General features: G+C 55.7%; 1 protein-coding gene across 2 annotated transcripts; it reads right to left on the reverse strand.

The window, feature by feature from the left end:
• Nucleotides 1-3,185: 3,185 nt before the first annotated feature.
• Nucleotides 3,186-26,756, reverse strand: Espnl (espin like). Of its 2 annotated transcripts, none has more exons than XM_075951887.1 (9): nt 26,463-26,756; nt 25,132-25,322; nt 23,614-23,800; nt 21,286-21,468; nt 14,001-14,132; nt 7,933-8,050; nt 6,596-6,690; nt 5,811-6,005; nt 3,186-4,796 (listed from the first exon to the last, which is right to left on the reverse strand). In XM_075951887.1, the coding sequence occupies exons 1-9, from the start codon at nt 26,754-26,756 to the stop codon at nt 3,186-3,188; spliced, it is 3,006 nt and encodes a 1,001-aa protein (XP_075808002.1). The 2 variants fall into 2 exon arrangements, with proteins under 2 accessions (XP_075808002.1, XP_075808001.1); XM_075951886.1 differs by having other exon boundaries at nt 3,186-4,802; nt 6,587-6,690.
• Nucleotides 26,757-27,108: the final 352 nt, after the last annotated feature.

The following is a 27,108-nucleotide window of genomic DNA, read 5'->3' on the forward strand; positions in this document are numbered from 1 at the left end:
AGCAGAACTCTCTAATAGCAAATGACAACACCCCTCACGGACAGTCAGCCATGAATCTGGATGTGCGCACATGGCCTGCTGGCTGGCTGGACATGTGCATGTCACTGCCTTGATCACTTGTGGAGATTGGTTTGAAAACACGGGTTTAAATTTCATCTTGACAGAGAGATGCCTTCTTCCCAAAGCTGGATGTGACCCCAGGCACAGCTCCTATTCTTGGACTTTTGGGTCATCTTCCATTTTGGACACTGTGATGAAGAGTATGAGCTATGCAGGTATAGATATTTCCCCAGAATAGATGCTGAGTGTCAGTTCACCAAACTAAAATGCGCCACTAAAATCTTCAAAAGTTTCGAGTCACACCAGAGGGACCAGGCCTGGAAGAGGCACGCTTGCTTTTGCGGGGTGTGTGGATATTCCCATGGCTGTGAGGCCAACCCAGGATAGGGTCCCACAAGTCAGACTGCCTCCTACACTTCAGGGTTTATGTTCTGTCTGGTACACAGTCTTTGGGTGCATGTGAGATTGACTTGGGGAGGGGGTTGCTGTAAATGCATTCTCTTCTCTTTTACCAGTTAGCCGCTGTTCTCCAGGCCGTGACTGGCCCTTCTTCAGTCCCTGTAGAGCGGTTGCAGTACTTTTCTCTCAAGCCGTGCTTTGCATGTGTGAACAGACAGGATTCTCTGTTCTTTGGTCAGAACCACCTTGCTGGATGGATACTGCTCTATATTAAGGACACCTCAGGTCAGAATCAATGTCCTTTCCTATACTCCCCTGCTGTATCTATCAGCTATCGCTGTGGAACAAGTTGTCCCCAAATCTAGTGTCTCAAAAGAGCAATGCCACACAAGTACCATTTTGAGGTGGTCCTTTCAGAATGTCCCATCAGGCTCTACTAGAGAACCTTCAAGCCTTGGTCATCTAACGGCCGCTTTGGGGTGGGGGACCTGCTGGGCTATGTAGAGGAAGACTGGATCCCCCACACACCTCCCAGATCTCCACAGAGTCTCTATGGCTACTGGCTTTCTGTAGAAGTGATTTGTCTGTGGAAGTTGCCTTCCATTTGGGCCACAAGCCTAGGTTTGAGGCCTCACTGCCTCCCCTGCCTGGCATCCCATCTAGCTCTAGGTTCCTCAGATCTTCTTGGGTGTCCCTGAGAGTCTGAGTCTGGCCTTTTAGCTGAGAAACTGATGTCCAAAGGCCGTGAGGACTGGATGTGCCCACTTCTTGGCTGGGCTCTGTGATTGTTGCTCCCACACCCACCCATAGCCCCGCCTCCTTCTTTGTTGCAGTACCTACCCTACAGGTGTCCTTCCCACTGTGTCTGTCTAGTGAGCATCTGAGCTTACAGGGAGCCTCTGGGCAGAACCCCTCACCCACCCACCAACCCTTCAATCCCACCAGGACCTGGGATAGACAAAGCAGCATCAGCACCGCATCCCTGATCCCATGATGCTGGGAGGAGTCTGGATCCTCTTGGGGTTAATATCTTGCCCTGATGCTGCGGCTGCTCTGAAGGAGTTGGGGTCTGAGTGTCCACTCCGTGTCCAGGCTCTGTAGACCCGGGCAGCTTTCCCAAGGGCTGGGGTGATAAGCAAGTGAGCACCAGCCAGGAACAGGAATTTTATTTAGCAAACACACATCCTGCTTTAGCTCCCAGTGAGGCTCTAGAGGCAGAGGAAGCCAACGGTTGGATAGGGGGGTTCACCAGTCACCCGGGGAGCAGGTCCCAGGGTAGGCTAGGGCTGTAGGCAACTCGTAGCCAGGACCAATGCTAATGGAATTTGTGGCTCTTTCCGCAACAACACCCTTTACCCACGCCAGTTTTATCTCCCTGAAGGTCCCTTTCTGTGGAACCCCTGCCTAGTCTTTGGTCTAAGTGGGCTCTGCTCCAGTCAACAGCCCCAAAGGTTAGGGCTCCGTACTCCCCCTAGTGGTAATGTGGGGACACTGCAGGAGACTCGTGGAGATGGCCTGTCCTCATTGAGCATGCCTTTGCTTCAAGGAGGTTGGCTGCAGATCCCCTTCCCGTGCAGTCTCCTCACAAATCCCCCTAGCCCAAAGTTCCCACGGGTTCCAGCCCAGTTCTTCTGGGTGGTGGCTTATTCTTCTGCATGCTGCCAGAATCTGAAGACAAGCCAGCCTTGCAGCCAGCCATCTGGAGGCTTCCTCTCTAGCCCCTGGCTGCTGTAGCTCTCTATAGTACCTGGAATCCCCAAGGGTGTTTGGCTTCTTTCTCTGTCCCTAACCGGGAATGGGGTATTATGGAGGTGACACCCAGATGCCCGTATGAACACCCCTGGTATGTCCTACCCTCGCTGAATGCTATTCCCAGAAACTCAGTTTACCTTCAGAGGGCGCCAACCTCTCTGCTCAGAGGACTCCTCACCTCTTGGTGTCCCTGCTCATGGGACCCTCCTGTGTCCTGCTACTGCTTCCACTTGTGGGTCTGGGAGGGGCCGATCAGCTGGAAGACAAAGGCCTAGCCTGGAACATTCCCTCAGGGATCAGGCAGTATCAGAGGAGAGATGTTGCTTGCATGACAGCGAAGGCTATGACTGACCAGCAGGACAGTCATCAGGGCAAGGCCACTTGCCTGCCTTGGGGCTTTGAAGTCTCCTCCATAAGCCCTCCTGCCCTCCTCTTCTCTCGTGCCAGGGAGACTGTTCAAACTAGACATGGCTCCACTCCAGTTACAGATAGGAGGTTGCCAGAAAGAAAGAAAGAAAGAAAGAAAGAAAGAAAGAAAGAAAGAAAGAAAGAGAAAACGCAGAAGCAGGGCTGAGGTCTGAAGGGGATGTAGAGGGGCTGTTGCTGAGGCTGAGGCCATCTGCACCATGGAAACAGGAGTGGGACAACCAGGTGACTGCTAGAAACAAGTCTGATGGGGGGGGGAAGCTGGTCGGTGCTGGGATGCCAGTTCCTTGACTGCATAGCATCACGCCCACATGGCCACTGGAGCGTCTGAAGCCTATGCTCACAAGTGACAAAGATTTTGACCCCAAGTCAGAAGAGATTGACACCCATGGCTTAAGAGACCTCTGGTCTCCGTGAAGACAGACTGGAGTCAGCCAACATCATGCCCACTGCCCACTTCACGTGACTCACAGGGAAGGAAGAGAATGAAAAAGAGGAACCCCCACCCCACCCAACCCTCAGAGTCCCATTCATTCCACCGGGTGAACTCATTCTCCAAAGTTAAACATTTCAGCTTCTTTTTCCTTCCAGAAGGCGAAGCTGCGGTCAATGTAGCCACAGATGTCCCCGCTGTTGAAGCTGCCCTGCTGAGAGTCTGACCTCAGCCTCGGGATCACAGGTTCGGGGCTGCTGCCAGGGAGGGCAGCGTGGGGCAAGGATCCTAGTGGCGTCAGGCCCAGTTTGCGGCCAGGTTCCATGTCCCAGGCTGGAACCTGGCTGGAACCAAAGAAGCGGGCTTTGATGTCCTCGAAGCCGTCAGTCCAGGCACGGCGGCCTGCTGCCACCTCGTCGGTCACCGCCTTGTGGAAGGCGCGCACTGCCTCCCAGCCATGCGCGCCCAGGTTCTCGAAGACCTCGAAGCACAGTAAGTGGCGCATCTTGCGCTCCTCGGCCGGCAGGTCGCATTCCAGAAGCTGGAAGTAGCCGAGCATGAAGAGGTCCAGCGAGAGGCTGTTGTAGGGTACCGGCGCCCCATCCACGTGTGGCAAGAATTGCTCAGGGGACAGGGGCCCGCGCGCCCTGCGACTCAGCCTCTGCAGCTGCCGGGCCGGCACGTGCGCCATGATGGCCTTCCAGGTGCCCAGCAGGTGGGTGATGATGCCGCGCTGGTGCCACAGGTGGCCCAGCCGGGGACCATCGCTGGGCGGCGGGGAGGGCGACCGGGAGCTACCGGTGGCCTCGTTGCCCCTGGATCGCGCACGCTGGGCCTCCAAGGTCCTGCAGGCGGCTGTCCTAAGCGCGGGTGTGTAGGCGGATTTCTTCCAGTGGCCGAGGAACAGCATGACGATGCGCTCCTTGCGCAGGCTGGCCAGGTCCAGCCCCGGCCCCGCGCCAGCTTCTGACGGGGCCTCCTCGCAGCTGATGCCGGAATCGCTGGCCTCCTCCGTGTCGCCCGACCGGGGCTCGCCCATCGGGTCGCCTCGAGGCTGTGGCGGTGCCGACCAGCAGCCTCGCAGACACTGGCCGGGCCGCCCCCCTATTTCACAAGGACCGGAGTTCGAGGCGTAGGGAAGATCCGGTGCAGACTCGAAGTTCCCCCGCAGCGTCCGCACTGACACCCCGCACTCCTGGATCTCGCGCTGGGCCTCGCTTCGAGGCGGGCCGGTTATGGCATCCTTTCCCGGGTCTTGCGGGACGGGGACGGGCGGCTTTTCCTCTCCCTGTGTCAGCCCGTTCATGCCCTTCAGCAGCAGGGACATGCTGCGCACCAAGCGACCTATATGGCTGCACCAGAAGGGCAGAGGCTGCCCGCTGGGCTCGACCTTCCTCAGCTCGGCTGAGGCTTCGAGTTCAGGTGCCAGGACCTGGGCTTCCTCGTCTTCCAGGCCTGAAGCCCGGGGTAGAAAGTGACTGTTGACGGTGATGCTGACCAGGGGCTCGGGCAGGAGGGCCTGTAGCTGGGCTGCCAGCCGGCCCAGCTCGCTCTCATACTCCTGGCAGCGCCGCCGGAGCTGCAGGTCGTTGATCTGCTTCTCCAGGTAGACAAGGTCATCCTCTGTTAGCAGCTCTCCAAAGGGACCCAGGATAGCCTGGTGCGTCTGCGAGTACCTCCAGGTCGCCTGTTCTGCGGGGGTGGGGCCCGAGCTTCGGCTCTGACTCTGATCCTGGGCACAGGAAGGCAGGGTTAGAAGCCCCCACAGCTCACACTGGTTCCCCACAGCCTAGCCCTTGGACAGCAGGTGACCCTCCCCTGGCTTTACAGAATGGGAGCCTAGGGAAAGATTACCCAAGAGCACATGGAGAACGGCCTGCTCCCCATGGCCTCCTCACACCTCTTGGTGCTGGCTGTCAAGAAGCCCAGGGCATCCACTTAACCCTGAGCAGCCCTGCCTGCCTCCTCACGAACCTCGGGATGGACAGCATTGTGATATGCAGTGTCGATTTTGTAAGGGGGCAGCAGAGAGACCTCTGCCTCGTGCAAGGTATCCCTCCAAACCCCTTAGTGACTCTTCTCCATATCGCAGAGCCTCTTGTCTCTGCAGAACCTTAGGCCACTCTTGGACTCCAAGGGTTTTCCCGGCTGCAGCCACGCCCCTACTGCCGCTGTGCCTCCAGTTTCTGAAGACAGGGCAGGAAGTAGACACATTTGTTGGAGACAGGCTGCAGCAGGCAGGAATCCTTAGAGCCTGCGCCTGGGAGAGACGTGACCGGCGCAGCAGTGTTCCTACTTTGAGTGGCTTCAGAACCATTGCTGGCTGTCCCTGTTGACCGTGCTGTAGGGCAGTTCAGCTCTAAACCTGGACACAGTGCAGTTCCCAAGCCTTTAGGGCAAGAGTTTAGTTTTGCTTGTCTAATCAGTATCCAGAAGCCTGTGAAAGCATAGGCCAAATCACAACCCCTTCTCTGCTTAGACACAGATGCTTTCTAGACAACTGTAATCTCTTCAGGCCTCCTCCTTCCCCCACACCACCCACTCCTCCCCCACACCACCCACTTTTCCCCTCACACCATCCACTCCTCCCCCACCCATGGTCTTCACCCTCTTCCTGGAGCTTTGCCCTCCTTCTCCTTAAGGCTCTGCCCTCCCTCTAGCCTGGCTCTCCTCCTCTGGCTCCTCCCCTTCCCCCTCTTTGCAGCACCTCTGGCTCCTCCCCTTTTCCTCCTTGCAGCACCTGATCTTCTGGAAGATGGTCAGCACCCAGGCGTGCCTGCAACTTCCGAACCATCACCTGCCGCTTCCACTCAGGGATGGGCCGGCCCTGTTCATCCTGTGTGGGTACCAGCACATCAAGGTCTCCTGAAGGCAGCCCATCCAGCTGCAGAGTGGCCAGGCCATCATGGGAGTCCCTGGCTTCCATCTCAGGCCCCTATAGGAACAAGCAGGTTACATGTCCTGAGATTCCCCAACCGCTCCAGTCTCTAGTCTAATAAAGGTGAGGCCCTGGGGGTGAGGATGTGCAGCCCCCTCCTCCCTCCTGGGGGGGGCGGGGCAAGGGGGCAGGTGTGGTCTTACATGACTTAGATGAGGTTACCTACAGCATGCCATAGTGCAATGCTTACAGAGCCTTTGTGAAACTGTGAGCTCAGAGAGGACCAGCTCCTCTTGGCATTTTTCAGAGTCCTCTGGGACCCAGGGAAAGGTGGGGTTGGAAAAGTGAGGGTGGGCAGGGAGGACTAGCTGGAAGCTGCAGAGGAACAGGCTCCAGAACCTTCCTGCATGTGTCTGGTTGCCTCTTGTGACAGTAGCTTCCAACCCTAAATCCAGAGATCAGGACTCTGGGATGACAGAGAATGGCTCTGTGTTTCCTGGAATGGGGCCTGGGCTGCTGCTGCCCCAAGATTCTCAACGCCCCAAAACTTGGGGTGTTCAGAGCTGTCTGGGCTGAGCTAACATAGGGATGTGTTAGCCTCAAGGTGGAGAGGTGGGGAGTGAAGGGCAGACACTCACCTTAAGGACAGCTGGGAGACTGGTGGTGACCCTCAGAGGGGCTGCACAGCCCATTGGCTCCCTTGAGACAGGCTGACCAGGCCAGGCTGGACTGAGAGTTACAGCTGCTGAAGACAGCTGGAGTCAGAGGGACTTCGGATGGGCAAGAGTAGGGGAGAGGAGATTCCAAGCCTGGAGCTCCTGGACCCAGGACAGCCCTGCCCCAAAGTCCCCCTGTGGTCAGCAGCAAAATTCTTACCACTAGGATTCTCATAGAGGACTTAAGAAAGCTTGCCCCAGCCTGGCCTCCTAGAAAGGTTATATGTTGCCTGATTCTGTCTACCATAGCCCCTCCTGACTTCTCAGCAGCCTGGAGAGAGCTAGGAGTCCACAAAATCTGAAGGTTCAGGGACCTAGACCAGCCCTGTCAGATTCTCAAACCTGTCCTTTTACTACCCCTGTCCCCTGTGTACTATAAACATACACCGTGCCACACCCCAGGCAGGCACACAGAACCATTCTCTCACAGGTAGACCAACACACAGACACACGCATAGGCAGATACACACAAACACATGCATTCTCACACATACAGGTGCATACATACGGGGCCTATAGATACATGCATGCTCACAGAGAGACATACAGCCACCAGTATACACACACAGACAAGAGGCACATGCATGCTCTCACACACAGAAACACACACGCAGATAGACAAACACAGACACATACACACACAAACACAGATTGGCACATGCAGACTGGCACAAACACAGACATGCTTAGACACTCAGGTGCAGATACACAAGTGCATACACAGACACATAGAGACTTCCATGCACACTCATGAAGATACATGCATTCAGACAGAGATACATAGATCCCACAGACACATTTGCCCCACAGGCAGACATAGACTCCTACATGTGAGCATGTGGCTGTAACCTGTCCATGGGTCAAAACGAAAGCTCACCACGCGTGGCATCTGCTGATAGTTTAATACCATCCCGTCATTTTGATAAGGGTTGGTCACAGTCCTCTAAAGGTGCTGACCTGCAGTTGGCAGGTGCTTCCTACCCTTCCCATCCTTCCAAAGGATACTCACTGGCCTGCTGAGGTCTCTGACTTGGGTCCCACCGAGACTACCTGCTTTCACTTCTGTTCAGGTTACTATGATAATGTACCCAAGATAGAAAATGTCAACCTCAGAGACTTCAAAGGAAGCCAGGGAGAAGGAGTTGTGGGAAAGGGCAACCCTATGTGTTCAGTCGCTCGAGGCTAGCTCCTCAGAGAAAGTCCCCCCACTTGGGTCCTGGTGCCCTCCACACCTTGCCCAGACCAGTTCTTCTGAGACCAGCACTCACACGGGGGGCTGCTGAGTCCCGAGTCCCCTCTTCTTCCATCTTCCATGGAGATCCTTTCAGTCAAGAGTGGAGGAGGTGGAAATGGCGGGGGTGGGGGTGTCATCAGGACAGGTGGCACCTGGGGATGGACAGGCCTGGTCAGTGGAGACTCAGGTGAGTCTTGACATGGGTCTGTCCCGGCACTGCTGGGCAAGCATGGAGGACCTCCTGGGGCATGCGTAGCTCAGAAAGGGCCTGAAGAGAAGTATGCAAGAGGGAGACCCCTGTCCCCCTAGTATCTCCCTGCCCACCCATGCTGGGTGGCTGGGTGTCCCAACAATCTGTACCCTAGCATTTCCAGCTCAGGGTCCCCAAGAGCAAGCAGCCTTACTCCAGGGATAAAGGCCGGGTGAGCTATATTCTCCACTCTCAGCCCCACCCAGGTAGGAGCAGGTATGCACGCAGGCGCACATGCCTGCCTGCAGCTGAGATGGACTCGTGAGACTCACCTGGCTCCCTCCTTGACAGGAGCATGAGGACAACATGGGGACAAGGGGTTCGGTGAGAACTGATAAGGAGGGGAAGCTCAGTGGCAGGTTCCTGCAAGCCCATCAGTCCCTTTTCGAGCGATGAACCCAGGCCACATAGCATCCAGGGAGTCTGAGCAAGACCCTTAGATTTTGTACAGACTGATCTGCTGTCTCACAGAGCTACCCACCCTTCTTCAAACAACTGCACCATTGGTTGGCTTGCCCAGCCCCTAAGAGGACAGACATGCTGGTTGGGCAGAGAGGCAAGATGGGATATTTAAAATTCTTTTCAACCCCTAAGAGGGGATGGAGGACTGTATACCTCAGGCAGAGGTGTAAGCCAGGACCTGCATCCAGTGATCAAACCAGACCAAAACAGGACCATCAAAGACTGGAGAGGTAGCCCCTCCATATTTAGGTTGGGTAGCCAACTGCCCTTGGCCACTCTGCTGTCCTCAGGTCCCTACCACCGGATGAACCATTGACCTGAATGCGCAGCCCAGCTCAGCCCTGCTTAGTCTCAGCCGCTGCTCCTGACCCAGAGAAGCTGGGGGTTCTTTTTCCTACTGGTTCTGGCTAGGGAGAAGAGATGTGGGGCCCACAGAGTGCTGGTCCACCTTCCCCGTGTCCTTCCAAGCCCTCCAAGCTTGGCTTGGTGCCTCTTGGCTAAGAGCTGATGTGGAAGACTTCTTGACCTTGTCTTTAGGATGGTGGGCACCCGAGCTCAATGGACTGGCATTACATCAATGCCCTCCTGGCATGCAGATACCCAGCTTCTGCCTGCAGCTAACAGGGCACACATAGCGTTCCCTCTGAGATCCACCTCACCATACCTAGGCCCTGGCACTTCCTTCCAGGGAACAATAGAAGCCAACATAACTGTCAGGCCTCCAAGATGGTGCTGGCAAGGCCCCCACCCCACCCCACTCCCGCCCCAAGAAGAACAGGATCTCTGGTTTGAGCCAGTCCTGATTCAGAACACATGTCCCGGAGCCAGGGTCTGTGTCGGGAACCCGGGACCCCTGCTGTAGCTTGGATTACCGATCTGCTGTATCTGCCATCAAATTTTACCCATCCGCAGAGGTGGCCTTTGCCCACACCCCATGATGTGGCAACCTGCAAACTCTTGGCCTCTTTGAGCTACGCCTCACTCATGGCCAAGGTGAATCCATCCTGTCTTTTAGTCTCAAACCACCCAAGACCCTCAGCTCACCAGGCAATAGAGAAACGAAAGCAGCATGAAGCCCCATACGCCCTCCTGTGCACCTCACTTATCCCGGGAGTCTGCAAATCCCAGGAGCCCACATGTGGGACTGCAGGGCTGGAACATCTGCTCCAGCCTGGTTGGCTCTCAGAGGCAAATGCGGGGCAGCCGAGCGCAGGGAGCCGTGGCTGTCCCAGTACCAGTTGTCAGGGGCTGTCGCAGCTGTACCCCCCAATGTAGGAGGTATCACATTAATATTTGAAGGCCAAGGTGTCAGGTGGCCAGCAGGCTGGGGCCAGGCGTGGGATCCCTTACCACGGAGCCTTGCACTCCACAGCAGAGGTCTGGGGTGGACCTCTGGGAGGTGTAGGACCTGACATTACCCAGAGGAGCCCGACCTGCAGTACCTCTCCCTGCACACAGTGGGGGAAAGAGAGACTTCCCAGGGGCTCATGGAGACAGCACACAGTTGAGGGAGGGGCAGCACAAGCTCTGGGGACTGCTCCTGGACCTGACAATGTCTCTAAGGATGCTGAGCTTGACCCTGGAGGGCTGTGGCAGGGGTGACCCCACAGGACAGGGACAATCTGAATGCAGTTCACTCTGATATGGGGTGCTCAGGCTCAGGGGTCTTTGGCTGAAACACCAGCCCACTGAGGACATGGCAGCCATCTGGACTTTTAACATATCAACTGGGGTGGGACTTGGGAGCCTCAGCTTCTCTCTCTGCCATTCAATCTACTGTCAAGAGGATGGGCAAGAGGTACCCTTGCCCACCTCACTCAGAAAAAAATTAGGGGTGGGGGGGCTTGGTGGGGCTGTCGGCGGACTTCTCAGCCTAGGACAGAACAGGTGGGATGTTGGCCTGGTCTGGAAGAATTGACCCCAACTTTAGAACAGACCAACAGCTTGAGTGCCCCCAGGACCCTGGGCTGGCTGGACGCTGGGCCCTCCTCACCACTGCACAAGAAAGGGAAGCCAGTGTGAGCCTGAAGTTATGGCTACAGGCTGGCTGGAGAAGGTGTGGTATCATGGGGGACATTTGATCGGACCTATCTATACAGGAAGTTACTAGTGCTGATCCCTCTGAAGCTGGGCAGGAAGAAGCCTAAAGAGGGTGCCCTCCAGGCAGTGGGAAGCCCCGCATCCTTGCCTCTCAGTCTTGGCTGTGGACCCTGAGGGAATCCTGGGTATATAAAGGGGGGAGGTGCCAGACTCCATGCATCCTTTGGTCCCAACGGCTGGGCATACCATGGCCCAGACAGCTGTTCTGAGGGTAACAGTCCCCCCCCCCCGGCTCCATCGCCTACCACCTCTTTCCTTGTTTTTGGTGAGATTTGAGCATTACTGAGCCTGCCATGCATTAATCATGGAGAGCAGCTGTGGCGAGCTGGGTTACAGGCCTGTAATGCCACCCGGGCTGAGAAAATCATGACCTCAGACGGAGCTGGACACCATTCACCGCAGCTGAGATTCCATTACTGTGGGCAGCCACCTCCGCTCCACCCCAGACAAGACTCTGTCCGGGGAAGTCCACAGCCCTCTCTAGCCCCAGTCTTCCCGCAGGTCTGTGAAGGAGCCCTGGAACCCCCTGCAGTGAGAAGAGGGCGACCGAGCTGAGGCCATCCTGACAGAGCAGTAGAGGAACACTGCTTCTGCCCCCAGACAAGGTCTTCAGACCTGCTTTGAGGATGAAGAAGTCAAGGCTGGTGCCGTGTGCCCAAGAGGATCCAGCACTACACTGGTGGGCGTGAGTATAAGGTAGGCAAACAGGGCAACCTAGACCATAAGGGGTGAGGGCCGCATTCCTTGGGCTTGGAGGTCTGCACACATCATCCAGGGCTGTGGTGGATAGCTGACACTTCCAGAAGAGCCTTCAGATTCCTGCACCAGGGAGTCAGGCTACCAACCAACTGAGGGAGGGGTGGGCAGCAGGCTACTGCCTCAGTAACCAAAGGGCCTTTGTCCCACCTAGAAAAGGAGGCCCAATCTCTTGCTATGCACAGGGACACTGAGATCCAGGCAGAAGCAAGGCCTGAATTTCCCCAGGACTCCATACAGGCTCCACCCTCAGCAGAGGGTGTGCCAAGGTCCCACAGAGCCCTGATGTGAAGTGGTCATCACTTCACCAGTCAGGTGCACCCTTCAGAGGACCGCTCTGGAGAATAATGACAGCCTTGCACTCAGGTTGCCTCCCCTGGGCCCACAGGCCCCCTAGGAGCAGCTCAGGCCAGTGGTGTCCGGGGAATGATGGATTTCACCGTCTCCTCAGGCCCACGGGAGAGAGCCAGGGCGGGAGACCTCTGCATATTGCATTTCCATCAATATTGCATCAGGCGCTTTCCCTGCTGCCGGCCTGCAGCTGACAGCCTGTCCCTCCCACATGAGGTGGGAGGCCTAGGGGACAACTCTGGCAGTGGTGGAGTCAGGCTCCCCTATCCGTCACCAGGCACCATCAAGAAGACACCATGGTGACCAAACTCTAACCCTAACTATGAGGTTCTAAATGTTTCCTGAGATATACACCACTGAGCCCCCGCGAGGTCAAGGGTCGGGCATGCAGGGCCCAAGTGGGTGCCCACATATGAGCAAGAAGGAAGGTACTGGGGTACCAGAAGTGGATGAACCATGTTAGGCCCATGGGGATTCCATGTGGACTTGGGAGTGCCAGGTACCATAGTCCCCAGGTAAGAAGGTGTCCTGATGCCTTGAGTCCTATATAACTTTGCAGACACAGCTAGAACCAGACCAATCCCAGGAAGACAAAATGGGCTTGTGACTCTCAGCCCAGAGGGACAAGGGAATAAGCAGAAACCCTTTCTCTGGGGTGGAGTAAGGTCCGGGGAGGGGGGAGCTGGCTTGCTAGGCTATAGAGAAGGAAAGCCAAGAACTTGCATGGACAGAGAATTCTGGCCTCGGAATTCACATCATGCCTGGGGTGAGGCTAGTCAGGGACTTTGGAAAGCTAGATGGGACCAAGTCCATGGAAGCAGGTACTCCTGCAATGGGGAGGCAGGATCAGCCTCCCTTCTTACCTCATGATTTCAGCGGCTACCCATCCCACCCCCTGATCCCATCAGCTACCCAGGACAGGGCCGATCCCAGTGAGGACAGGAGCCTAGCACGTTCAGTTGGGGTATCCCTGGGTTCAGAATGTGCAGCCCCACTTAATTTCCAGAAACCAGCCTGTAGCTTGCTCAGTCCCAGCCAGAGAAGGGACCTTGCATTGACAGCCACAGCCTAGTGTATAGTCCCTGGTCTACTTCCAAAACAGTTAAATGCCAGCTTCTGAGATTTCTACCCCAGGCAGAGCCCCACCCAAGTCCTTGTGGTCTCCTAGAACTGTACCCCGCTGGATCGGGTGTGCTGCAGTAAAATGTGAGTGTGACCCTGTGAGGGACCTAGCACAGGCTGAAGAGCCAAGGAGAGTTCTGCTTCAGTTGGTTCCTGAACGTCCTCATAGGAGAAGAAACATGGAATCCCCTCAAGTGAGCCCCAGGGGGACTTCACCCCCTAAACCTCAGTGCCCCCACCTCGACGGGGGTGAGACAGGTCACCTTCCTGAAGGGGTGGCACCATTGAGAACTGCTGGGACTCATCATGGTCACTGCCTTGGGCTGGATGCGGAGGGAGGGGGTGGAGTAGGAAGAGATGCACCGGGAAGAGTTGGATCCAAGTCACCAAAAACGCCCACAAGGGACACCCTCCTACCTGCCCCACTCATCTATCTCCTCCCCCTGGCCCTCTGCTCACACCAATCCACTCCTCTGTGAATTCCCTTCTTTGTTCAATTAGTAAACTGTTGGACTTTGTCCTTGCTGGGAGCAGGGACCAGTAGGGACAGCCAAGGATCCCGGCTCCAAGAGGTGGGGGGATGGAGAGTCACACATAGAGTAGGGTGAGCCTGCTACCTCTGGAGAAGGATGGGCTGTGTGAGAGAGACTTCAGCCTCAGTGGAGTCTTTCTTCTACCCCTGAGTGTGCTCAGCCTAAAGTAACATCTCCGAGACATAAACACAGTTTCTATGGTCCACGTGACAGGCATGGCTCGTCCCGTACTGCCTCAGCCTCCTTCACAGACTAATCCCTGTCATAGGACCTTCCCATGACAGCTCCTGCCCTGGCCAGTGTGGCAGCCTGGCCCCCGTCATAGGACCTTCCCATGACAGCTCCTGCCCTGGCCAGTGTGGCAGCCTGGCCTCTGCTTCCTCTGGCTTCCTGCCTCACTGTCTGGGTTCTTCCAAGGCCTTTGTTCCTGGTGTTTGAGGTCAGAGAGATATGTTAAAGGAGCACTGTAGTCAGCTGCCAAGCCCACCTCCCCAGTCCTCCAGGACAGACAGGGCCCCTAGGTTTTACCGGGTGAGACATTTCCCGCAGGTACTGGGCGCAATCCTGGTGTCCGTGATAGTCTGCCAGATCCATCGCTGTATAGCCGTCTTCGTCCCGCAGGAAGGGGTCTACACGGTGGGAGAGCAGGGTTTGGCAGCACTGTGGGAGAATGGAATATTCCGATGACACACGTAGCTCACCGCATGCCCGTCAACAGGAACATTCAGGCCACCTCCCCAGCTGCAGGCTTGGCCGCTCAGCAACCTGCCAGTGACTCTGTCTTTCTCTCTCAGACTCCGTCCAGAACTGAATGAGGCATCTTTCTTAGGTTGGTAAACCAGACCCTCCAGAGCTCATGGCCGAAGCGAGACCGAACGGAGGCATAGGCACGAGCCATCTAAGCTGGATAAACCGTGGGGGATTCTGGGGTAGCAGGAAAGGCTGGGGTGCCCTGGAGAGAAGGTTATAGGACCTGCAAAGACAGTGTAGAGGAAGGGGAGAGCGTGCCAAGCCTGGCCCCAGATGGTGCTGGAGAGACAGCCTGGACGGGATGGCGGCAACGGTGCAGGAAGCATTTTGCTGGAGTAAAAGATGCCCTGGGTGCTGACACCAGCGAGCCTGGGGTGGCTGGTGAGACATGGCCAAGGAGCAAGTCTGGACCTCTGAGGAGGCCACAGCAGGAGCAGATGAGCAAGGGGAGGGTGAGCAGATGGGTCCCCTACAGGGCAGGAAGTGGGGCAACTGAAGGATGGCACGCACATGCCTTCTACATACCAAAGAGGATAAAGAAGGGAGGGCTGATGAGGTCAAGCCCAGGAAAGGAGGGAGGCCTGAGAGGGGCTAGCCTAACACCCAGATCCACCCCGCCCTACAAAGGTGCTGATGAACACGACCATCCTAGTAGCCTAAAGAACTAGGGACCAAGGAGACCAGGAGCTGCCTGAAGGGCACTAGTTAGCAAACCCCTGTGTAGGCTAAGGGCGCCTATGAGCCGGCTGACTGCCTCACGCTTCAAGGTGGCCCAGGAACCTCGAGCACGGAATAAAGATTAAAATGGACCTGGGCTTGTAGTTCTTGCTCTTACCTTATGATTTCTTATCATAAGGGCAATAAGAAGTCACTCCAATTACACCCAGAGAGATTCCCCAATTAGAATGTCCAGCACCCAGTCCGTAGCAGTGAAGGATTCTGGGAAATATGAGAAATGATTGACTCCGTGGTACGTAAAAACTACCATGATCATGACTTTCAGAGAAATGAAGCCGGAGTGTGAAAATTTAGACATGGTATTACAGGCAATAGACATGATGTGGTTCAGGCGGCAGAGCACTGACCGAGCATGCGCCAAACCCTAGGTTTCACCCCTTAGCCCTTCATAAACAGGTATGCTGTGCATACCTGCAATACCAGCACACGGAAGTGGAAGCAGGAAGATCAGAGGTTCGAGGTCATCCTCAACTATGTGGTGAACACAGGGCCAGCCTAGGATGCATGAGACCTTGTCTCAAAATTAAAAAAAAACAAACAAACAAACAAATACCTGATACAGCAGACTGAAAACAACAGGCAGGGCATCAAAAGCCAGATGCAACTAGGAATGGAGACAGAAGAACTAGACAGAGAACACGGGTCAGCAGGAACCCATGGGGGAAAAAATATACTGAATGAGGTCACCAAGGCCCAGAATAACAAAGGCCACATGGACCCAGCTTCAAATCTTGTATCTAACTTGAAGCACAGGTAGGAGCCAAACAGAAGAGGCCAGGAGGACCCACATTCAGGGGAGAGGACAGGCTAGACAAAATCAAAGCAAAGTATTGAAACACTGGGAACTGAAAGACAAGCAGGGAGGCGTGTTGGGGTAAGCGGGGAAACAGGGGAAGGCTAACCCCGAGGGATGGCATGTGGAAACCATGTGGAAGACACCTCACAAGCCAGTTGAAAATGTAGTTGCAGGGATAGCAGAATGCCTGTGGCATGCCAGAAGAGGGGGATTCTGGGAGTTGAAGCAGAAAGTGAGGGTGGAGGGCTGAGGAGAGGTGGAGCCAACCAAAGCTAAGACGCACGAAGATGTCTCAGGGAAACCCGCTGGTTAGTGAGCTAATTTCAAAATCTAACTTTAAAAAATGTAACCGAGATACTGCAGACCCAAAAAGGAAACAGGAAACCTAGCAGACATGTGCCATCGTCAGGACAGCATCCTTTAGGGGCCTGTCTTCGTCTCCAGTCTGTGGCCCTACTGAGATACAGTAGGACCTGGAGGAGGTTGGGCTTAGCAGAAGGATTTTAGGCCAGTGGGAATACTGGGACTCTAATCCCTGTTCACTCCTTCACTCCCTCTCACAGAGGTGAGGTACACAGAGCTGAGCCCCAACCCACGAGTTCCTGTAAATAACGTTCGGTGTGACCCTGGGCCCACAGCAACAAGGCAGAATGACCGTGGACTGAAAACTCCGAACCTGTGAGCCAAACAAACCTTTCCTCCTTGTGAGCCAAACAGTCTCCATGACTGAGAGCTGACTAACACAGGACAATAATGTCTAGCATACATGTAAGATGAACCCCAGATGGAGAGGAGAGACAGAATAGGGCAGAGGTGCTGTCTGAGAGGCCAGGGTTGAGACTCTTATGACCGACGGCAAATTCCAGAGCACAAATCTAGGAGTTTGGCCAATCCAGGCAGCGGAAATAAGGCCCACCTGCCTACTGTCCCCTCATGGTAGACAGAAGGACAACTTCAGAACACAGGCCACTGGCCTTCCCATGGACAAGGGCTGGGTGGGATGCACCTTTTAAAGCACACATGAAAGAGAAAGGCTGGGAATCACAAAGATTTTGGTTTTTTTCTTCCCCTAGGCGGGGTCTCCTGACTGACTTTGTTATGTAGCTGAGTCTGGCTTTGAACTCTTGATCTTCCTGTCTCTATCCCCCCAAGTCCTGGGATTGCAGGTCTGCATCACACCACACCACAGCACACCACAGCTGGCTCCCAGGGCCAGGTTATTTCTGACGACGACATCTCTCACTCCTGACGAGGACATAATGACATTTGGAGGCAAACATACAAAAAGAAGGGATGGTTGCCAGCCACAGAGCCGCCCTGAGGGAGCCCCCAACAGACACACCAGACTGTAGGACAGTCATCCCACGATTCCACGTGGGAGCTCGATCTGCACGGGGTGGGAAGAACGCATAGATTTGCGGGTTTGTTTTATTTAAAAAGAGAAAGCCTGTAGGATTTTAAGAACTGAAGAAACAGAACTGTTGAAGATGGCCCTCCCCAAATCCCCCGTGACTGCTTTCTCTCACCCCTTCAGCTTTCCACACTCGTCTCAGCCCTCTGTCTGAAAAGCTGGGGCCTCTGTGCACCGGGCTCCAGCTCTATCTCCCAGCCACTGTGGGAGCCTCGGCTTCTTCAGGTTTACAGAGGGGAATGAAGAAGTTAGGAATTCTTTCAAGGCCGTGAAGAGACCTTTCTCTTCATAATGATGAGCTACCCATCCACCTGGATGGCTCCACGACTGCCCTGTGGACAAGCAGGAGCTCCGGGTCGCTGAGGACAACCATCCTGAAGCCTCGGCCCCAGCACACCCTGCACCTTCTGTTCCCAGCGCGTCTTAATACCTCACTCGCTATCCTAACACAAACACTACGTGCGATAGCATCGACCCGTACACGCCGTTTCTAAATAATTAAAACCCTGCACTGGAAACCGGAGGGCCAGACGGCTGAATCCGGCGCAGCTGAGAAAGGTAGCGAAAGGGAGGAAGGCCCCAGGGGTCCCGTTGGACTTTGCCTGGGGGTTCCCTGCTCTGTCTGCGACTCTGACCTCCAGCTCAGATGTCCTGAACAGGACTCCTGCTCACAGGAAGGTGAGAGAGTAAGTGGAGATGACCTGTGGCCAACTCTACCCAGCTGTGACGGCTCAACATTGCTTATCTGTGCACACAGGCTCACCGGGAATTATGGCTTCCTCTTTAACTAACAAGCTGAATAGTAGTCTTGGCCACAGGTTCACTTCATGGTTGTGTCAAGATCACATGAAAGAGCCGGGCCATGGTGGCACACGCCTTTAATCCCAGCACTCGGGAGGCAGAGGCAGGCGGATCTCTGTGAGTTCGAGACCAGTCTGGTCTACAGAGCTAGTTCCAGAACAGGCTCCAAAGCCACAGAGAAACCCTGTCTCGAAAAACCAAAAAAAAAAAAAAAAAAAAATCACATGAAAGGTTTTTTGTTGTCCTTGTTTGGGTTTTGTTGCTGGTTTTTGTTTAGTTTTTCCTTTTTGAGACAGGGTCTCCCTACGAGGATGGCCTCAAACTTGTGGTACTCTTGTTCGTGTCCCCCAGGTGCTGGGATTATAGGCATGCACCACCACACCTGGGTTATAGGTGATGATTTGATTTACCTATATGCAGAACCATAACGAATTTAACAACCAGAAGATCAGGCTGTTGCGGCCGGGGATGCGGTTCAGTTGATAGAGTCCTTGTCTAGCATGCCCGAAGCCCTGGGTTCAATCACCAGGACCAGTAACTAGTATCACACAAACCAGGTTTGGTGGTGCATGCCCAAGATCCCAGCACTCAGGAGACAGAAGCAGGAAGATGAGAAGCCCAAGGCCACCCTTGGCTACATAGTGAGTTTTAGGCTATACAAGACTGTTTTAAAAAACAAAGCCAGCATCTTTCCTCAGCATTTTAACTGAGAACAAGGGTAGTGCCAAAACAAAAAGGCAAAATAATAATAATAATAATAATAATAATAATAATAATAATAATAATAATAATAAAAAAAGAGGGCCAGGCCAGTAAAGCTCCAGCACCAGGCCCAGCCATTGCTGTCAGTGGTAGCATTTTTAAAGGCGGATGAAACGAAATACCTGTCCCCTCCTGTACACTGTGGAGCCATTCCTAGAGAGGAATCTGAAACACAATCTGGTCACAAGCGAGCCAGGTGTGTGCACACACACTCAGTTCTAACCGAGGTAGTGAGACACACTGAGGAGGGCACCCGCTCAGAGGGTCACAGACGGTTTTCATGGTTGCAGATCGAGCCCCGAGCCCTGAGGAGGTCCACTGGATGCAAGTGAATTCTTCACTGAGTGGGACCATTCCGGCTGAGCCAACATTCCTGTCCCTATCATGAACCTAAGAGAACCCCAATCACTGTAACCACCTAAGCCAGCCCTGAGTTTCCAGGACCCACAGAGGGATGACCTCCACAGAACCAACTGACTGACAAACACTTCTGGTTCTGTGTCTGTTGAGAGAATGACTGTGGACAAGGGAGGGTGTGGGCACGCCCTGCAGGGAACAAGACACAGTGGATGGCGGATCCTCCACAGGATAGGGCATCAGTTGGTACCCCGAAATTTTCTAAATGTTCTTTCTGGATTTCGTTGGGTAGAGAGATGTCTTAGCCACACATCTGGCCTGAGGCGGTCTCATGCACGCTTGTCCTGCCCTCCTACCACAGTGCCCTTCTTCAGACAGCGTGAAACATGCCTGCCCTCACATCCTACAGCAGCCTGCGGTGGCCTCCCGACACTGCTCTATGGCCCTTCTGCCCATGAGTTCTCTCCTCCACCAGCCTTGCCTCCCCCGCCACACTGACCTCACCCAGCCCTCTCACTCCTTCCCATGAGTGCCCATGTCATGCAACTCTTTGCAGATGAGTTTACTGATACTGTTCATCCATGGTCCTCCCACCGGGCACAGGTGAGCACCCCCTGGGGTTTCTGCCATAGTCCTCCTCCAGCCCACCCAGGACCAGTTAAAACCAGAGTTGGAGGGTGGAGTGAGCTGCTGGCACCTTTTGAAGTTCTCTGAGGGTTAAGCTAAGCTGAGGAAGCGCTATTCAGGCCAAGGGCCGCAGGTCACCCAGGTATCCCGTCTTAGGAAGCCTGATCTGTGGCACCTGTCATGGGACAGTGGTGGTTGAAAACAGAAACAGGAAGTACTCATGGGCACAGCTGTGAAGCAGGGCTGCAGCTGAGCCGTCATTACAGGGAAGGCCAGAGCCTAGAGCAGGCGCATCACATCTAAGTATATGTGTATGGGTGTCTTGCCGGCATGCATGTTTGTGTACCACAAGGGTGTCTGGTGCCACCCCGGCCCTTGGTTTGCTTTCATATGCCAGGGGGCAGGAAGGCAGGAGCCCAGCTGTGAGCTGCTGGGCACATTCACATTTGGAAGTCCTGGATTCTGTAAGACTTAAAGGGAGGACACGCTCTTCTGTGGGCCCCCTCCCAGGGAGCCCGTGGAGTTATAGCTACTCTCGCTGGGTCCATGGGCTTCCACACAGTCTTGCATGGGAAAATAATATCAATAATATCTGGACTCCACTGCCCTGCATCACCTTCTCCTAAAAAGGAGCTGGGGTGTGCTTGGGGCTTGATGACCAGCGGACAGAGCTCAGAGTGTCTGTTGCCAGCGGTAGGCCCAGCAGATTCCCTCAGGGTGGGGCGGGAGGGACTCCCTTCTTTAGCACACTGCCACCTGACATTCCATCCAGACAGGACAGAGAGGGTCCCCGAGGACTCTGGCAGGCTCTCCTGGCCCAGGTAGGGGACGGAGCTGGAGTGAGCTGAGCAGGGATTGCGGGAGAGTCCAGCAAGTGAGAGGGGTCTCTGCCTGGAAGGTGAGGGAGGTAGAGAAAGGTCCTTGGGTAGCTGCCATGGGCTGGGCCAGGGTTACCTTCAATGACTCTGTGGGGTTCTCTTGCCTGGGTTCCTGTTTGGGAACAGCTACCCAAACTCTGACCCAGGCTGGGCCACTGGGGCCACTGGACACACGTTGTCTCCAGGGACAACCCCCGTAGAGGAGCCCAGTATGCCTGGAGAATTGCAAGGCAACCATGGCAAAACTCAGAAACATAAAAGGCATCCAGGAAGCTGTGGAGCTGAGGTTTCTCAGGGCAGGAAGGGTGCGGGAGAAGGAACCTGCATGAGACCAGACCCAGACAGGCCACCAGCTGCCTCAGCCCTCAGACCTGGGCACCTCCTGACCTGTGTGACACTTTCGCCCTTGCGTGGAGTGGGTTCTGGGGGTTCCTTACTGGAAACTGGGCCACGTGGGCCAGCAGGTCTAAGTTATGCGACATCAGCCTTTAACCACACACACACACACACCCTAGAGCAGGGAACTGGGTCTCTCTGGGCACCTAGGGCATGTGCTCTGCCTGCCGTACCCCTTCTACCCTTATAGAAGGGTAGTGCTGGCATCTGTTTCAGAGGACTCCTGGGAGGACTCGAGGGCACATTGACGAAATGCCAGCTCAGAGTCCTAGCCACCCCCTCGCCATTGCGATATACCTCCATGTGTCCATTCTCAGCTGCGTCATGCAGGGGAGTCCCTCCCCAGGAGTCTCTCGTGATGGGGGCACCCATGAGCAGAAGCCGGTCAAGAATAGGCGTGTGGCCGCCCCGAGCTGCGAAGTGTAGGACAGTGGCTCCTTCGTTATCCCGTGCTGTCAGGCCGATGTCTGTGAACGTGACCTGGCAAGAGAAACCAGGAAGAGAGCCATCAGCTGAAGATGGACCCGGGGTAGCCAGGTCCTCGGGGAGGAGGGACAGCGGCATTCAGAGCAGAAACGGGACTCCCCGCCTGTGATCCTCAGTGGGCAGTGGAGATATCCCTAGGGAGTCTTAGGGCAGAGCTGGCTCGCCCCATGTGCCCTGTGACCCATACGGCATCCCAGGCCGGGGCAGGTTATATGAGCACAGGACTTTAACTCTGGAAGCCCACAAGTTAAATGCCACAGCAAGAGAGGAACACCACATGGGCACTCAGCAGTAGGAGAGGCAGAGAGGCCGCTGGTAGAGGCATCCCCTGGTGTCTCAGCTCCTCTGGGAGGGTGCTACTAGAGGCCTGGGTGCTATGGCACCTTCCCCATAGCTCTGGCCCAGAGTTGGTCACATGGCCTGGGGCCTGTCCTGTTGTTTGGGGCCTTGTGGCCTGCCTTTGTCTCTGGCCTCATCAGCCCTGTGAGGGCACCTCGGGGCCAGCTGGTGTCCTCTCAGGCTTTCCCATCAAAAGCGGTGTCCCCTCTTCCACGGGCTTGCCTACTGAAGTGTGGACATCTAGGATTGCCTTTGTGTTCTGTGGGGTCAGCAGGAAGCTCCTCAGAGGAGGGGCTAAGGGCTGATGTTTCTGCCCTTTCCGCTGCTGGCAATGGGGCCAGTATTCTCCACGAAGGCAAGGTTCCCCTCTGTGGTAAAGAGTCTTACCACTGAGCTGTCCCAAGACCTATAGCCCACGGTGCTTGTCAGGCTAACAAGTGCCCACCTCAGCACAATCCAAAGGTCTCAGGGGATTAACTACCCGTGCCCTGCCACAAGTCACCACCGTGGCTGCTTCTCCAACACATTCCGCTGGCTCATTTCCAGGTGGCAGGCTAGCTGACTCAAGGCTCAGACCTGGGGCCACAGGTGAGGGTCATCGTCTCAGTGACTGAGTTAGATCTGCAAGCAAGGCCAGGGCCAGGGCCTCGAGGTCAAAAAGGTGTTGGGGAACTGGGCAGCCTGGAAATGAGATTTTTCTCCTGGGGAAGCTGGGGTGGTGGAGCAGCACACACAGGTGACACACTAGTGGCCGGGTGACAGACACACTAGTGGTCAGGCAGGTGCCACAAGGAAAAATGAAGGCAAATGACACAACCTCCAGGACCCCTAGGAGGGTGGGGGTCAAACCAAAGGTGGAGGGAACGTTGCTCTTTCTGTGTCTCCTCACCCTAACTGCCAGGCCCAGGGAATCCAGGTGACGGACAGGACCCAACCTCCAGGTGGCGGGTGGGAATGACGGCCACAGTGCCAGCCAGATGTGTTATTGGCCAGGTGCCAGTACAGGGGACACCCAGGGATCTCAGAAAGGCACAAGGCACAGCAGGAACGAAGGCCCTGAGGGGAGACTGAAGGGAGCACTAGAGGAGGGGAGAGCCCCACCCCTGCCTCCTTCATGGGCAGCCAGAATGACTTTCTATCACGTAGGCAAATTTTGGCATAGAGCCCTTATCCACCACCTAGGGCCCCCTCTGTCTTTGCCACTCCATCCAGCCCAGGGTGTGATGCATCCTCTTCCGAGAAAAGGCCTTGAGCCCTGCTCCCCACTACTGTATACTTCAAGCTACGTCCTGTCCATCTTCTGCCTCCTCCTCCGAGGGGACCTCCCAACTCATGGGTACTATGGAATCGCTAGTGGACTCTTGAAGTGCCTACCTCCTCCAGGGATGGCTGGTTTTTGTTGGGAAGGTGAGAAGACCCTGACCCACCCTGGTCCAACTCCAGTCACTCTGGAGTTTGGGATTTCTCTTCTGGGAAAGGTGAGGGTCTGGCCCAGAGCTCTGGGGCACTAGGGCTTGAGTGTGGTTGAGTGGTTCAGGCCAGGTGCTGGCATCTGTGACAGAGCACCTGGACAATCAGCAACACCGAGTGGACTCCAGGGAAGCACCCAACTCCTGGGAAGGGGTCCCTAGAGCCCTGAGGGCTGCTATGTCTCCTGTGGTTCCACAGGCACCTCGGAGTTCCACCCCATACTCTGGGTGACCTGTGACCTGTGTTACCCCAGTGTCTTAGACAGCCCCCCTTCCAGCTGGCTCAGGACCTGGACTTCCTGGTGTCCTGTCCCGCACAGTGCCCTCTTACCAGCCAGACAACCAGAGAGTAGTGGCCACGGGCGGCCGCAGCGTGCAGTGAGCTCATGCCGTCCAAGGCGCGCAGGCGCACGTCGGCCCCGCAGTCTTTCACCAGAAACTGCGCCAGATGCAGGTGGCCCTCTTGGCAGGCAAGGTAGAGCGGAGAGGCACCATTGCGGGTCTGCTGGTTCACACCACTGTGATGGAGGGAGACTCGTGAGGCCTGCACCCAGAACTGCCCCGGGGAGGCTGAGCGGGGCCCGCACTGAGGGGATTTTCCGCAGGTCACTTTTGGGCCTGTGTGAACCCTTGGTTCCTGGTGACCAGCTGCAGGGAGTCAGTGACCTTCCCCAAGCTGACATCATTCTCCGGTGACCTTCATGTCCTTGTCCTTGATCCCTGATCCCTGACCACATACTCTGTGTCCCACCCCCTGCAGCCAGAGTCCTTCCTTTCTCTCTTTCCTTGCCTGGGTCAAGTTTACTCCTGTCAATCATTTTGGACGGAGGAAGGTCACAGTCCTGACTGCCTTCTCAGACATCCCTGTAGAGACACAGAATGGACCCCTAACTTCCAGGGATCCCCTCTGCCTCTCTGGCACTGTGGCTGGTAGTGTTTGCTGCTGCCACCGAGCAACCCTGATGGGCATAACCTCTGTATCCGCTGAGCAGGGTCTTCGCTTGGCCACAGTGCCGTGCTCACTGGGACTGGGTAAGGTGGCCTTCTTTAGCAGTAAGGCTTGGCTCTTGACTACTCCTGGCTGAAGCATATTTGTCTTCTAAGGCTCTGACTATGCCTTGACCTCGTCCCACATCCTCACCTCTGGGGCCCATAAGCCAGCATGCCACTTAGGCACGGGAGGCAGGGGAGCAATGACCTGCTTCCACGGACGCCCTGCAGCTCCCTGAGTGACTTTTGATCCACCCCAGAGGGGCACCTCTACTCCATCATAGAGGGGCCCTTACAAGTTTCAACTGGCAAAAGGGTAAACTGAGGCTCAGAGCTGAATGAGTTGTTCAAGGGGTAAGGGTTTGGGTCTCTTTGCTTTCAAAGCCCCTCTGTCCTGCTTTGCTCTAACAAGGTGAGCTTCGTACAAGGGCTCAGACCAGAACACAATAAAGGAGGGAAGAGAAATTTGGAGGCGACTCGCCTCGGTGGGTCTGGTCCTGTCTTCCCTCTATCACCAAATCTTAAAGGGTCGGGCACAAGGCCTTGGATTTGATGAGGCTGGTCCAGTCAAGTTGTTTCCAATGTGGAGGATGAGCCCAGGTCAGCATGACTGAAGGCATTTGTTTTTCCCAAGCACCATTTGGGTGCAATTCTTGCAGCCCCCAGACCGGTGCATTGCTGCACCTATGTTTAAAGGCTCTCCCTTCCCCATGCAGAGCCTGCATCCATGCCTTCTACCCCTGCTTATCCTCTGGGTCTGGAATCACAGGGCCTGCCTCAAAGGTCACCAGCATGTCCCTCTCCTCTGTGAGGGCTCCCTCGGTGGTCAGTCTCCATGCGCAGGGTTCTGGGCTCTCACCTGCTGTGGGCCGCTGTCAGGAGCTTCACACAGGTCAGATCGCCACTAACAGCAGCGTGGTGCAGCGGTAAGGCCCCCTCCAGTGTCTCCAGCGTGGCGGTATGGCCCTCACGTAGCAACCACTCCACTAGTGCTGGATGGCCAAACCGGGCAGCCAGGTGCAACGGGGAGACACCTGAGGCGTCTTGGTCCTACCAGGACACAAGCAGGATGCTGAGCCTAGGCAGGCCCCAGGGCAGCCTGGCTGGGCACCACCAGTATGGCCAGCTGATTGAGGCTGGTCTCCTGGAGAACCCTATAACACCTGCTGCTGACTGAGGCTGGTCTCCTGGAGAACCCTATAACGCCTGCTGCTGGTTCCCTTCTTACTTCCTCCATCCCCACCTTGATCAAGGAAGAAGCTGGGCTGGACCACTGGGATCCCTCCCCATCCACTCCAGATCCCAGCCTTTCTGATCAGTTCAGTCCCTGCACGTTCTGTAAGTGCTTGGAAAAGCTTCAGCTAACACAGGGATTCTCGCTGCAGGTGTTCCGGGACAGAGACCTCTAAACCTCTGCCCCTCATCCCACCCCAGGATGGTCCCCAAGGCATTTCTCCTGAAGGTGTTAGGCATCTGGCAGACCTGGGCATTCCCTGAGGGTACCATAATCCAAAGGGAATCTGGAAATGGGCCAGTGCCTGCCCTCTGCCCTCAGGGGTCATTTGGAAGAACCCTTGAAAAAAGGGCATGGAGACTGGAGCAGTTCTAAGCCCTGTGCCACTGGTGTCTCTGTCTCCGTCCAACTCGACGGCTTCTTTGTGCTCCCAAGCTGTAGCATGGCTGACAGCCTTTGTCCCTTACCTGCACCAAGCAGGTAGAGGCATGCAAGCAGCGACAAGGCTGGTAGCTCTAATAGACATGTTCTAGCAGGATGATCACGCGACTTGAGAACCTTCTCACTAGAATAGTTGTCAGCCTGTGTCCCCAGGGCTCCAAGATCCTGAGAGCCCAAGGTGCCTCTTTACAACTCCACTTCTTGACTCTTTGGGGAATAGGTCCTATTGATCAGGTCTGATCAGAGATGGGATCCTGAACATAGGCAAGGCCATCGTTGGTGGCCCTAGGTGCTCCTTGCTAGGGGAGGGGTGGAAAAGCCCAGGTGACTTTTCTGTATACATAGGAGAGTGACTGATGTGGCCTTGGTGTTCAAGGGTTTGTTCTGGGTATTTTTGGGGTGGTGGAGGGCAACGAGAGGCGGAGGCACACATCTCTGACTGCGACAGAGCTTAGGACCTTCCAGGGACCAGACCTTTTGGACAGCAGGCATAGAGCCACCCTAGTCTAGCTTACCTGCAGCCCGCAGCCCCCGTCGCGGACCAACCAGCACAGCTCGGCCAGGTTGCCAGTGGCGGCCGCATCATGAACTGGCGTGGCCCCGTTGTGTGCCTGCTGGTTGCCGGGCAGCTTGGCCCTCTGCACCAGGAACTTGACACAGTCCAGGTGGCCAGCCCGGGTGGCATGATGCACCAGGCCAGCCCCCAACTCATCAGTGATGCCTGGGCTCAGGGCACCCGCCTCAAGCAGCCGCTCCAAGGCGGCTACATCCCCATCCTTGGAGGCCGCCAGTGCCTGCTGCTCTTCCATCCTAAGTCGGATTCTCAGTGGCGGCTTGTGAGCTTGTGTGCAGGCCCAGCAGGGCTTCCTGTTTCAGGCGTGGACGCTGCTGAGGGCTCTGGTTACCTGATAAGCGGCTCGCTAGGCAGATGGGAGGCAGCAGCGTCGCGGGTGGTGGGGGCAGGCTCTGGGGGCTGGCCCTCAAAGCCTGGCTCAGTGCCTGGAGCTTCTGAGCATGGAGAGAGAGTGCGGCCCTGGAGGAAGGGATATGGAGTCAGGGCAGTGGGTGTCCATCAGCAGCTGGAGCCCTTTCACCTGCAGAGCAGAGCAAAGCAAGAGGATGCCTCAGCAGGGCTCTGGGCCTGGGGTGGGTCTCCAGCAG

Source organism: Microtus pennsylvanicus, chromosome 17, assembly GCF_037038515.1.
Source record: "Microtus pennsylvanicus isolate mMicPen1 chromosome 17, mMicPen1.hap1, whole genome shotgun sequence".
NCBI lineage: Eukaryota > Metazoa > Chordata > Mammalia > Rodentia > Cricetidae > Microtus > Microtus pennsylvanicus.